Source organism: Pomacea canaliculata, linkage group LG2 (genome assembly GCF_003073045.1).
Source record: "Pomacea canaliculata isolate SZHN2017 linkage group LG2, ASM307304v1, whole genome shotgun sequence".
NCBI lineage: Eukaryota > Metazoa > Mollusca > Gastropoda > Architaenioglossa > Ampullariidae > Pomacea > Pomacea canaliculata.
Window position 1 is genome coordinate 2,759,318 of NC_037591.1, and position 12,526 is coordinate 2,771,843.

Sequence of the window (12,526 nt, forward strand, 5' to 3'; positions counted from 1 at the left end):
AGGATGTAATGTATTTTTATGCTGCAAAAGTGTATTTTTACAGCCCCAAATCTCGCCCCTGTGCTGTCTCCATTAACCCTTTATTTCTCAGTTAAGGTTAGTGGGAGACACCAAGCGCAAGTGACAAGAACAGAAAAAGAGGGCACTAGTAACAGTAAACACCACCAGCAACAGTAAACAACACCGGTGTCGTCACGGAGCAGTGAATCCAGTGATCACCCTCCCACACTTCTCCAAACCCATCCATCTTCTCCCCCAACCCGCCCTCCACGCGCCATTTTCCCTCAAGATCCCTATTCCCCAGAGCGAAATTACCTGTGGGTGGAAGCACTGTACAACAAACAACAACAACAACAACAACAACCACAACAACAACCACAACACCTCCCTCTAATGGTATCATAAAACTTGTTTCATCGTCAATACAGATTTCCCGATTTTTATTTCCTTATTTATATAGTTTTAGACTCTGAGATTTTTTATACCAACATCTCTTTTTCGAATTAAGAAATGTGTAGGGAAAGGACATATTCCTAAACAAGAAAACCCTGTATTACGCAAAATAAATCCTTTTGAAAGGCAAAGTGTACAATCTATGAGAAAAACAAAGCCATTATCTCGCCACACTCGTAACAAATTCAGTATTAAGTTCCCCAGGAGCAATACCCAGCCACATAAGTCGTGCGAAAATGGCCGTGCCTAATACCCGGCGCCCAAATACCTATTGCTAAATGACTTTTGTTGATGTTTTATGTGACATGGCCTGAAGGCATCTCATTTCTGCAGCTTCCAAACATGTTTTTTTTTTCTTTCAGGGTCTTCTTTCCGAAACTTTGTAATCTCGTTCTTTCCACTCACTGTCAAATAATTTCTTTTTATTAGCAGGAAGGTATATTTGGAATAAAGCTGTTTGTGTGTAAAGTATTTATAATCTTGGGTATGCAAGTCCAGTCAGGTGAACAAACACAATGTGAACATTTAGCTACACACAACGGCTAAGTAAAACACCCGAAGTGTAATGTGAATATATATCAACACAAACAATGGGTCAGTGGGTATAGTCTGAAAAATGAACAGACAAGACAAAGGAAGTTTTTAAGTGGATAAGAAATATTTACTGTGTCTCTAGGTGTCTTGTAGCATCTTGTAACAGCATCTTGTAACAAAATGGTGTTATATCTTAGTACACCTTTGCCAGGAATAGACGGGACCTAGTGTCGGCCTCACCTGAGGTCAATAGATAAAACCTCTAAAAATAGAAATGTAGATGGCGGCCGCAGGAATCATCTGTTTCAGAGTAGCTATTATGTTGCATTAACCGGGTATCAAGCATCCGCTAGCACATTTCTACAGTTATTTTTCATATTTTCTAAAATAGCTTGCTACCATAGCAACCAGATGGATATTTATTACTGTGTCTTCAGTTGACTAGTAAATCCCTGTAGGATCGAAACAAGGAAAACCAACCACCCCTACCGATGTTTACTTACATTAGTGTTCTATTACTTTCATCGGCAACAAATCTTCATCGAGAAATAGTACCTGCCTTGCCATACCTTGTATGGCACGTGAAGACGTGTTTACAAAATGTCTACAGGACGTGGTCTCAGGCACGTGGAGAAATGTTTATAAAGCTTACAAACCACGTGATCTCTCTATTTGTCGCACACTTTCCTCGTGGAAACATTGCCATAACCATCAGCGGTCTTAATTAAGTCCTTGCCGATGGTTGTAGCCATCTCCTGCAGCCTCCATGTAAAATTGATGTGGCAGCGTTTGATGTCACCGGAGATGCTGTGTGCCTCCATGAAAGATGAAAATTGCATTTGTTCTGAGCCCATTAGAAACAGCGACATGCTGTGGAGGAATTAGCAAATATTACTTCCTTTTTGGGTTTGGTTCATTAGGGACAATCATTTTTATAAAGAAATCTTAGGAATCAGAAATGTCGAAAATGGTGGGAAACACGTAACAAAATGAGAATTCTGCTCTGGTTTCCTCTTGTGGCATTTAATAACGACTGTGACCAAGCCTGTGGCCTGCAAAGTGCAAGACATATACGAGCAGGTAAGGGAGAGCCAGGTAAAGGGGTGGGGAGAGGACATGGGTTAACTCCTCGTTTCAAAGTGTAAAAGCAAAACCAACGACAACAACATAATCCATAAAAGTTATTAAAATAATGAAGTGAAGACAATTTTTGGTTTTAAGAAGATTTCGTACCTGTTTGACCTCAATGACCGAGCAAGCACTCTGTGGTGAGTTGATTGAACAGGTAACCCTCATGCTGTGTGCCCGAAACTTGCCTCAGCTTCTCTCCATCCATCTTTTAACTCTAGGGTATTTTACCTGAAATTAAATCTGATTGTTAAATTATTAGAAAAGGACTGTCCAAGATAATTACTTTTTTTAGAATGGATTGTAGACATCGATACACTTTCCGTGCAAACATAAAAGACGACTTTTCAAGATCTTTCCGTGCCTGCAGGCAGATTCGGGAGGACGGAGGTGGAGGGCTGGAGCCACTCAGTAGACAAGTCAATAACACAGCGAGACACTTGAATGAGTCTGGCACCGAAAAACGAGTAGAATGTTGTCTGCGACTCTGCTGCTTGCACGCGCGTTGTCCGCATCTCACGTGTACGTGTGGAGGACTTGCACGAGGGCTCCGCCGCCCTTCAGTCTTCAGAGGCCGAGGCAAGACGATGCTGGAAACCATTTCCGATGGGTTGTAGCCTGCTGGAGGTCAGAGAGTTCATTAGTTTGTCACTTATTTATTGTTGTGCTATTTCTAATTGCGACAAGGTGAACCATGAGGAGCGAGGCATCAAGACTTTTGTCATGCAAAGCCGTCAGACATGTTGGAATCGAGAAGATGAAAACAAAGAATTTTCTCGAAAGGAAATAGAAAAAGATTGAGGTTTAGAAAAGTCGATGTAATCATAGTAGTGTCAGCGATGACATTAACGACCGACCAGGCAATGGTAACAGCGGAGACATCAGCATCATATTTAAAAACCGATGAAATGTCGATGGTGGCGATGAAGTGTCGATGGTGGCGACGTTATCGTCGCTACAGGAGGGGAAAGCGTTAGGTCACCCTCCGGCAGTGTTCACAGTTCAAACCATTTGCGACACACAGCTCACCGGCATGAACTTCACTCTGTAATCATCTGCTGGCATCAAGCAGGTCGAGTCTGGGTAATGGCCTCTCGGCCTGGGGTCAGGCCAACCCATTGAACGCCTGCCTTCCGAGGCCTGGCCTGACCTGGGCTGTCACGTGCTCACCCTTGAAGACAGGGAACTGTGTCAGTGTGCACCAGATCTCACCCTTGGCTGAAGTCTTTCAATTACTGTCCTTTAGACGAGATGTCAAGTGTAAATGTTGCTGATTCTAATTCCTTCCAATCGATCGCGGAGAAAAGTGTTATTATTTAAGTGACTTTTTTCTCTCCCTTTATTTGGGATTAGTCATCAATCATTATATCAATCTTCTCTTACTCCGATACCACAACCTGTTTTACAAATACCACCACTGCCACCAAGAAGACAATACCTGTTAAACAACCATCATCGTCGTCGTCGTCTGTTATTCTAAGATGAGGTCAAGCTGACAACTAAGCTTTGAGTAAATAGTTTATCGAATATAATGTTACACATCTACATGGTTGTCTATAAGGTTTAAAGGTTGCACGATCTTGATCCTGAATATGACTGGGGTACTTTGAGGATTTTTCAGCGATACCCGATTTGGCGGAAAACGTTCTCCATGATTCCGTTACATTCGTAAAATATAATTGAATGACAGAGCAATAAAGACTGAAGGTGAATAAATGTTATGAAACTAGTGTGAAGTAATGAAGAGAAGATTCAAATGGTAAGACGTTTGATTTTTGTCTTTCTGGAATATGTTTGGCTTCTAACCTGGAGTACAGACCAGGGAAACAAAAATGTTCTCCATTTGAGCCTCGGTGTCAAAAGAATATTTGAGATTCACGCAGCGGCAATCACAATAGTTCAAAGAAAGGGGGAGTCAATCGCGCAAAGTTATCATTTATATTTATTATCGCTTTATGTTGGAACAAAGGATGGACGGAGTAAGCTGTGCTGACCCTTGGTTTTGTTTGGCTAACCTGAAGGTGAAGGATGAAGATGTCGCAGCAGCATCTCCGCTGAGAACGATCGGACAGTTGTGTCTCTCCAGGCCTGATGACTGTCATCGATTGAGTTATCCTGAGTTTCCTCGCTGCATCAGCGACTGCACGCGCCCCCATGCGCTGGTGTCGAGACTTGCTGGACGCCCTCGGGCGCCGGAAACCCTGGGACGCCAGGAGTCTGAAGGAGACGGACTTCCGGCGCTCCCTCAACGCCCTTGACCTGGTTGCCATAGGTATGTTCTCTTTTTTTGTCTTAATTTATTTCTCATTTTTCTCTCTTGTTTTATTCTTTCCTTTATTTATCTGTTGTTGTTTGGTTTCTTTCATTGGTCAGTTTTTTAAATTTCATTTTTCAATCGTTCTTTTTCTCGCTTCCTTCATTCATTAATCTTGGTTTTTTTTTCCTTTCTTTGTGGGCTTGTGAGAGTGCAAGAGATAACCATCTCCCCGTATTACTTTCGTTTCCCGAAATGCATGTCTGGCTGTGCCATTCCAGTTGACGACACTCTAACTCTAATCAAAGAAGAGATAAAATCTTGTGGTGGCTAATTTAATTTTCTTGTTGACATTCGCTGGTTTCGACTGTAACTTTTCTTCCCAGCAGCCTTTGTCATTGTATCCATCGTATCTTCAGTACCCCCTGTGAGAGATTCTGGGAACTACTGATAGTTAAATGCCCTGTGAATTATAATCTGCAAGTCTCTTGCCATTCAGGGAGCTGAACCCAGCGAATAGGGTTTCCGGGAAGTGGTCCACAAAACGTTCTTTAATGGAACAGGGAAGACGTGGAGAGCCATTCTCACGGTGTTAGCGCCATCTAGGCGAGGAAGCCCGAGTATTTTTCCGTTCGATGCTCACTGAATCAGACCGACTGCAAATAGCCGCTACTTGGGGCTTGATATGCAAAACGTGCAACCGAATATGAAAGCAGATGCAGCTTGTCGGGAGGAGGTTTTTTTTTTAAAGAATTAAGCCGTCTTGAGGTCTGGGGATCGATGCTGCACTCTGTGATCGCTTAAGACAAAGTTTATTGCTGTTGTACAGCACTGGGCGAACAGGCAGTCAACAGATTTTAACGATGTACATCACAGAGCACGAGGCACGTGAGCTCATAACAGCTCTGTGTGGGGTCTGTACCAACATCATCTTTCTAAACACTCCCAAGCCTTATAAACAGGGTTAGAGTGACCTCACAATCAGGACTTTTCTGCTTAACTCAAAGCATTACTGTATAATTTGATAAATTCAATGTGTAGTGTGTTCTTTTCAACTGAAAAGAAAAATATTGTTTCAGAAAAATTTTGTTTTATTCATCAGAAAACATTGCGCTTCCGATTCTGAGAATAAAGAGAAAGACGTTTCCGCAAGGACAAGGTATAGGACACAAAATTGCAATTTCTTTGTAGCTGTCAGCGTTCGTCCTCAAGGACTTTTAAAGATAACTAAGCTGCATCGATCCTCCATATTTGCCTACATATTGCCAGGCCATGTCATCCACTACTTTGCCTCAGCCCCAGAATCAAAGACACAACGGAACCAATAAACTCAGGAGCTTTCAAGGCCCTGATATACATTCACTTTATTTTCAGTGCTGTAACACTAGTTCCACTGGTTTACCTCGACTGTCACCTAACACAGGTTCTCCAGTCACCTGCGAAGATTCGAATGTTTATGATTTATTAGGGGAGGTAAAGATGGTAGGTGGAAGGTTGAGGTCCGCTTTCCACTTCCCGCGTCCTGGAGTCAGTGAACCACTCTCACGACCACCAGGCATGAGACTCTTGACCTTTCTTTTTACATTTATGTAACTTTGACTTTCTGTCTATCCTATGATTCATTGTACAAAATATCTGACTGTGTGCATGCGCTGTTTCAAAATAAACATAGAAATAAAAGCAGAAGAGTACAGACTGTCTGGACATTCCATCTTCTTGCAGGTGTCGGCAGCAGCGCGGGGGTCGGCATCTACGTCCTGTCAGCTCACGTGACCGAAGGAGGAGGCGGGCCGTCTTCAGTTCTGTCAGTCATACTGGCCAGTGTCGCTGCTCTACTCGCAGGTCAGTCGCCGGGTACCTCCTAACCGTTGTTTGACCGTAGTCATGATGATGTCCATCTTCATCGCAGCTTCGTCGGCTTCATGTCCTGTTGATATCCAAGTATCCTTAAAACCTTCTTGAAATCTTTTTCTTCTTTATTAGAAACTGAACATGTCAATGTCTTTAAGTCTGGAATCTTTACTTTCATTCATACATTTATTCATCTTTTCATTTATTTAATCATTCCTTTATTACCTTGAACTGCGTTGTGCGATCCATGATGGTCAACCACGCTAGTCTCTAGGGAAAAGGAAGTGGTCTGTCGGCCTACTCTTATGTTTGTCATCCAGTTCTTTCTCTGCCACCTTAAACATCGGATAATCTCTCAAGGTCTTATTCAGAACGACCTACATTTCTTCCTTCCTTCCTCTCTTTCTTTCACTCGGCTGCCATTGGGCTTCTCAAACAGTTGATCCCTACTACAAGAGCTTCATGTTTTGATTTTCTTTAACCGAGATGCAATGAAATACTTTAAAACATTTCTGTCAAATAATTGTGACTAAAAGGACAGGCTTTCATGCTGTGTAGTTCAAGTTTCTAAATATTATTTTTGTACGTTTCGATTTTATGATATTTTTTAACCTTGCTTCTCTCCTGCTTCCCTACTTTTATGTGCATCTATTTTTTTTAAACTTCACTGCCCCTGGGGTCTGTTAAAGGGATGAAGATGTTGTTACTGATCTACGCTGTCAACATCAATTTTTATGGTGAGAGGCCAACTGTAAAACAGAAGTGAAAGCAGAGATGCTCCGGAGTGGAACTAAAAATAGTGCTGACGTTGCTGATCAAAAGCTTCTCATCCCTCTTCTTCCGGCGGTTTGATCATTTGCTGTAAGAAAAAGAAGAAAAAAAGAGCAAAACACCCTTGACAGCAAGTTTGGAGAATTTAAGAGCCTGGAAATGTGCGTTGGACAACACACGAGGGGTAAACTGCCTTGAAAGAAATTTATTAAGACAAAGAAGCAAAAAATAGTTTCCTCGCCTCTGTCCTCGGTCGATGGAAAACAAGTTTTCATTAGCAGGAGTCTTTGTTGGATGAAGATCAAAGAGCTTGACCTCTTGCAGCCCCTGACTAGGTCCTCGCGCCATCAGGCCGCCTCCTGACCGACATTTCAATCTCTTCTTTTACAACTGAAAAAATAATAAAACATGGGGCTTATAGCTTTCATTTTAAATTTCAGAAAGTCTTAAGTCTCGGTTTTGAAGCTTTTCCTTCTATTGAGTTAGCTTTTCTTTCGCTGTTTTCATGTTTTATTTCTTCGTTTATTCTGTTCTCCTATGTCAGCATTGATTCTCACTGAGAAAGCTGTTTAAGATGTAATCTTTCCCGTGTATTAAGCTTGGTGTAACCAGTTCTTACATGATCAAGTCGGTAAACTAAATAAATCAGAAAGAGTAATGGGGAAAGGAAATTCCGTTAATCAGCTTCATATACATTTTTTGTTCATTAATTTTTTATCTCTAAACGCAGTCTTGGGGCTATAAACATGTTACATTATCTTTTATTCCACAAGACTCCTTTTTCTTAGTTCTTTGTTTAGTAATTAGAAATTAATATCAATGTGTTTTGCTACCACCGTTATTACAACGATTTGCACAAAAGCACAACCTGACATGAAAAATAACGAGAGACGAAGTCTTTTCTAGTTTTCTTCATTTTAATTACATATTGTTTTGTGGAGACCTTGGAGAAAAGGTATTACTTCTGATAAGAGCAAAGCTTGCACCAAGCGGTAGGTGACCTTTGACCCTGACTACCTGGGTCTCGGAACTAGGGCCATATATTTGCTGACCTTACACCCGTGAACCCCATACACAAAATAGCTTCATCCTCGGTTGATTTACATCCGATCCATAACTGCCGCCTGGGGCAGGACCGAGAGAGTGGCTCGATGGCTTGAAGAGTGTGTGAGAGGAGGATGATCATCTGCTAGAGGCCCGTTGTTTGTCCAGCGTGCACTTAGTGGACCCACATTGATCCCTTATATCTTAGTCTGAAGTTGCTCTACCTTCTGCCAGTCGCAGCAGCCTCCAATGTTTCTGTAAATATCCTTGTTCTACAACACTTTTACCTGGCTACTTACCCGACCTTAACCGAGGATTTACACCTCCTTGTCGGTGTCGTTGCTAACTCGCTCATGGCTGTTTGGCTTGTTTGTTTGTTTACCTGGATCAGGGCTGTGTCAGGCTGAGCTTGCAGGCCGCCTGCCCCGCGCTGGCACCAGCTACACCTACTGCTACGTGGCGCTGGGAGAGTTGTGCGCCTTCGTGGTGGGCTGGGGGCTGCTGCTGGAGCACATCCTCGTCGCCGCCATGGCAGCCAAGGCCTGGGGACAATACCTGGACTTCATGCTCAACGACACTGTGACCAGGTAACACGTAGGCTTTCACACTAATGCAGGACATACAACTTCATTATCTTACTAGAGAAAATTAAGTTATGTATTTATTTAGCTGACAGCATGCACAACACTTTAAAATTTAAAATTAAAATCAGAAGTTTCACAAGAAGTGGTCACAAACCAGATCACACTAAATTTCAACACTTCGCTGTGTCCTCGCGAGGCTGAGCGAGATGCTAACAGACTCACTTCTCTGCAGCCAGATGGAGCGCATCACATCCTGGAAACTTCCAGAACCTTTGGCGCCTCAGCCGGATGTCCTGGGTATGGCCCTCCTCCTGCTGGCGACATTGGCTGCTCTCATGTCTGTCAAGGTCTGTGAGGTTGTCTCCTCTTGCTTTTACAGTTATCGCCCTTGGAACGCACAGTTTAATATGATTTACTTCCCCTGCATTTCTCTGCCGTCATCGTCACTATCCCTTCGATTGATTGAGATTTTTCACTTTTGTAAATGCGCAGTTTGAGAACTTGGTGTCGAATCAAGATGGGAGGGAAGGAAAGAAAGTAAAACAATAACCAGAATGAACCCAACAACAAACAGAATCGATCTGAAATCGCCCCGCAGAACGCCGAACTCATTGGCATTTTCTCAATCACCCACTTGTGGGTTTTCACAGGCACGTCCACACGCATGCATTCACACACTCTCTCAATCACTCCCTTATGGCGGTTCACAAGCAGTGGCCATAACTCCGGCCGAAGCATCGCAGTCTGAATACAGATGTTCCAGGATAATCTCTCGTGACGGGGAGCGACTGTTGGGTAATCTACATACCCGCAGTCTAGCGGGGGACGAACCCAATCCTCCGCCCATCTAGACACGAAAATTCTCGACTTCTTTGAAAGGCGTCAAAGACCGAGCAGAGTATTTGCACGACAAGCAATCTGTGATTATAATGTCCACGCAGGAAAGGCGGACTGCATGAGGGAGGGACAAAATGATGCATAGCTCTTGTGCAGCTAATAAAGGGGGACTTGGCGGACGTATTGGAACGGATAGAATGTAACGGCTTTAATCAAGCCAGGAACAATGCATAGGAAACAGAATAAAGTTTCTAGCCAACGGACTCCTGGTGCCAGGGGCTCATAAATATTCAAGACCCTTTTTGTCCAGAACTGCAGCTAAGCCCAGCGACTTCATCTGCACAAGGAACTCGGGGAGACTTCATCCGAGAGCCGCAGCTCATTAAAAGAAATGTCCCTCTCTTTATGACCTTTCCCCCCATCCTTGCTTTGTATGTCTTTTTCCACTGAACTGTATGAGCCACCAGGAGGACCCTCCCCTAGCTCCCTCCCTTGACGAATGGGGTCCATGGCGATATACCACGTGTCCATTTTCAATAAGCCCTTCATGTTACACTCGTCTGCAACAGTCGTGAAATAATTTACGACTGCTCAAGTGCTCAGTGCGATATTACCGGAATTGATCTCGCTAAATTAAACCTCTTGGCGGCCATTTTGTTACCGTGGAGAATAAGACATTATGTAGCAGGAGGGGAAAGGTGTCCGGGGAATTTGATTGCGCTCATAAAGACAGACTGTCTGTCCACCCCGGATCTTCCAGCAAACTTTCCCGTGTTTAGAAAGAAATAAACTTTTGTTTGACAGCATGCAGACAAATTTCCGTTTGGTATAGGTGTAACATGAACTGAAGCTGGATGTAAGACTAACCTCATTGCTGACAATTGTTTTGCAGGCGTTCAGCGTGCTGATGTTTGTGCTGACCGCCCTCTCGGGTTTGGTTCTCATGGCCTTTGTGTCCGTGGGTTACTTTCACGTGCAGGCGCATAACTGGACTCAGCCTCCGGGATTCTTTGCAAACGGTCTGAGCGGTGTAAGAACTTGTTTTCAATATATATTCTTACTCTTTCGTCTCTTTAAATGTATTCTTTTTTATTTTGCTTTATTTTGTATATTTACGGTGTAGCATGAGCTACGAGCACATAATATCTATATAGTTGCACGTGCTTTTTTTTTTTTTACTGTCTATGGCTTAGTTTTCAAAATGCATCTTCTTCCTGACAAAAGGAAAACGTTATTCCGCCGACGTCAACTTATCATCACCACAAGCATCCTCGTCGTCTAACAAAACAATTGTTGCAGATGATGTCCGGGGCGGCCTTGCTGGTGGCCATGTTCTCAGGGCTGAACCACGTGGCAGGCGCCAGCCAAGAGTCTCGCGAGCCTTGTCGTCACGTGCCCGCAGCCATCTCCGCCAGCCTGGCTGTGCTCTTCGTCTCCATGTTGCTGGCCACCACGGCCTTGACCCTGGCCTGCCCTTGGCAGGAACTCGCCTCACGTGCCCCGCTCGCTCGCGCCTTCGAGACCAAGGGCATCTACGCCGCCAACGACGTCATCGGCACGGGTGCCCTGCTGGGCTTGCTGGCCGCCGTGCTGGGCGGCCTCTTCCACCCGCCCAGACTGCTGAACAGCATGGCAGCGGACGGGTTGCTGCCCCGCTGGGTGGGGCGGGTGTCCCTGGCCGCCACCCCAGTAGTGGGAGGACTGCTCTGCGGGGTGTTCGCGTCTGTGCTGGCCTTGGATGCTGGACTTCCGGGCCACCGTCGAGATGCTGGCCATGGCCACGGCGCTGCAGTTTCTCACCTCCGCTTTCATTGTGCTCTTCGTTCGGTACCAACCTGAACCCGTGGGCCTGTGCCGCGAGTACACTGACCTTGACCTGTCCCTGACCGAGAACTCACCTCCACCCCCTCCTCCCCCTGACTCGCCGAAGCTGCTGCTGATGGTCAACGGGGACGTGCACGTCCAGTACAACCGCCGCCCGGACGGGTTCTCGCCACTCGCGGGCAAGGCGCAGACGTGCCGGACTCACGGGCACGAGTACCTGGAGACCTCGGCCCTCTTTTCAGAAGATGGCAAGCGCGCGCACGTGGTGAAATCCTCCAGTGTGTCTTCCTTCGTGCAGCTGCCAGCGAGCACCAAGATGGCGCCGGACGCCGCGTCCTGGCAGACGACCCGCTACCTGTTACTGGTGTTTCTGCTGGCTGCGAGTTGTCTGGCCGCCACCAGCTTGGCCTGGCCCATGCGGCCCTCCTCGTCCTGGTGGGCCGTGACACTGGCCTGTGTTAGTGCGGCCCTCATGGTGGCTGCTGGTCTCGGTGTCGCTCGTCAGCCGCAAAGCAGTTTCCGCCTCTACTTCCGGGCGCCATACGTGCCTCTCCTGCCCCTCCTGTCACTGCTGCTCAGCACCCTGCTCCTCGCATCACTGCCTCTCATGGCCTGGCTCCGCTTCACCGTGTGGACAGCTGTGGGTAGGTGACCGACTTCTGTGTGTGTCAGTTCTGTGGGTAGCATTAAGCGGGTATCAGTGAGCGGGTATCAGCTGTACGTGGGTATCAGACGTATGTGTATCGGGGTATCAGTGTAAGATTTCCACATCAAGTCACGGTATTATAAGCCTTCGGTGTGTAGCAGTATAAGCGCCAACCCTTGCGTCTTGATATTATAATTATTGTCTAAATGTAAATAATACTACTCAGAATATCTGTATGCTGCTGCTAAGCTTCCACTGTCTCTAATACCCAATTCTACAGTGAATGAGAACTTGTACTATTTTAAAAATTAATAAGTTTTTTAAAAAGTAAAACTGATTAATACTTTATGTATTCAGTTGTTTGTTTGCGCGCACGCGCGTGTGTGTGTTTTCACAGTAACTGTTATGTAAAAAAAAGTAGTCATGCTGTGTAGTGCGTCTGTTTATTTCAGTCCTTCAGTCTGTCTTCCTCTGCGTATGACTGTTTGTTTGTCTGTCCCGTGGAATAGTGATTATCAGTGCAAACGTATATCAAGAAACTAACAAGACCAGTGAAGAACTGGATGTGACTCAACCTCGTGTTTCCCAATCCCTGACCGT

General features: G+C 45.1%; 1 protein-coding gene across 1 annotated transcript in view; it reads left to right on the forward strand.

Moving 5' to 3' along the window:
- LOC112557696 (cationic amino acid transporter 3-like) overlaps positions 1-12,526 on the forward strand; it is a 32,718-nt gene that overhangs the window by 17,507 nt on the left and 2,685 nt on the right. The window contains 7 exon segments of the mRNA XM_025227695.1: positions 4,137-4,387; positions 6,092-6,211; positions 8,427-8,622; positions 8,852-8,966; positions 10,349-10,486; positions 10,756-11,202; positions 11,204-11,924. Of these exon segments, the coding sequence (XP_025083480.1) occupies positions 4,270-4,387; positions 6,092-6,211; positions 8,427-8,622; positions 8,852-8,966; positions 10,349-10,486; positions 10,756-11,202; positions 11,204-11,924 (1,855 nt within the window). The 5' untranslated portion in view covers positions 4,137-4,269.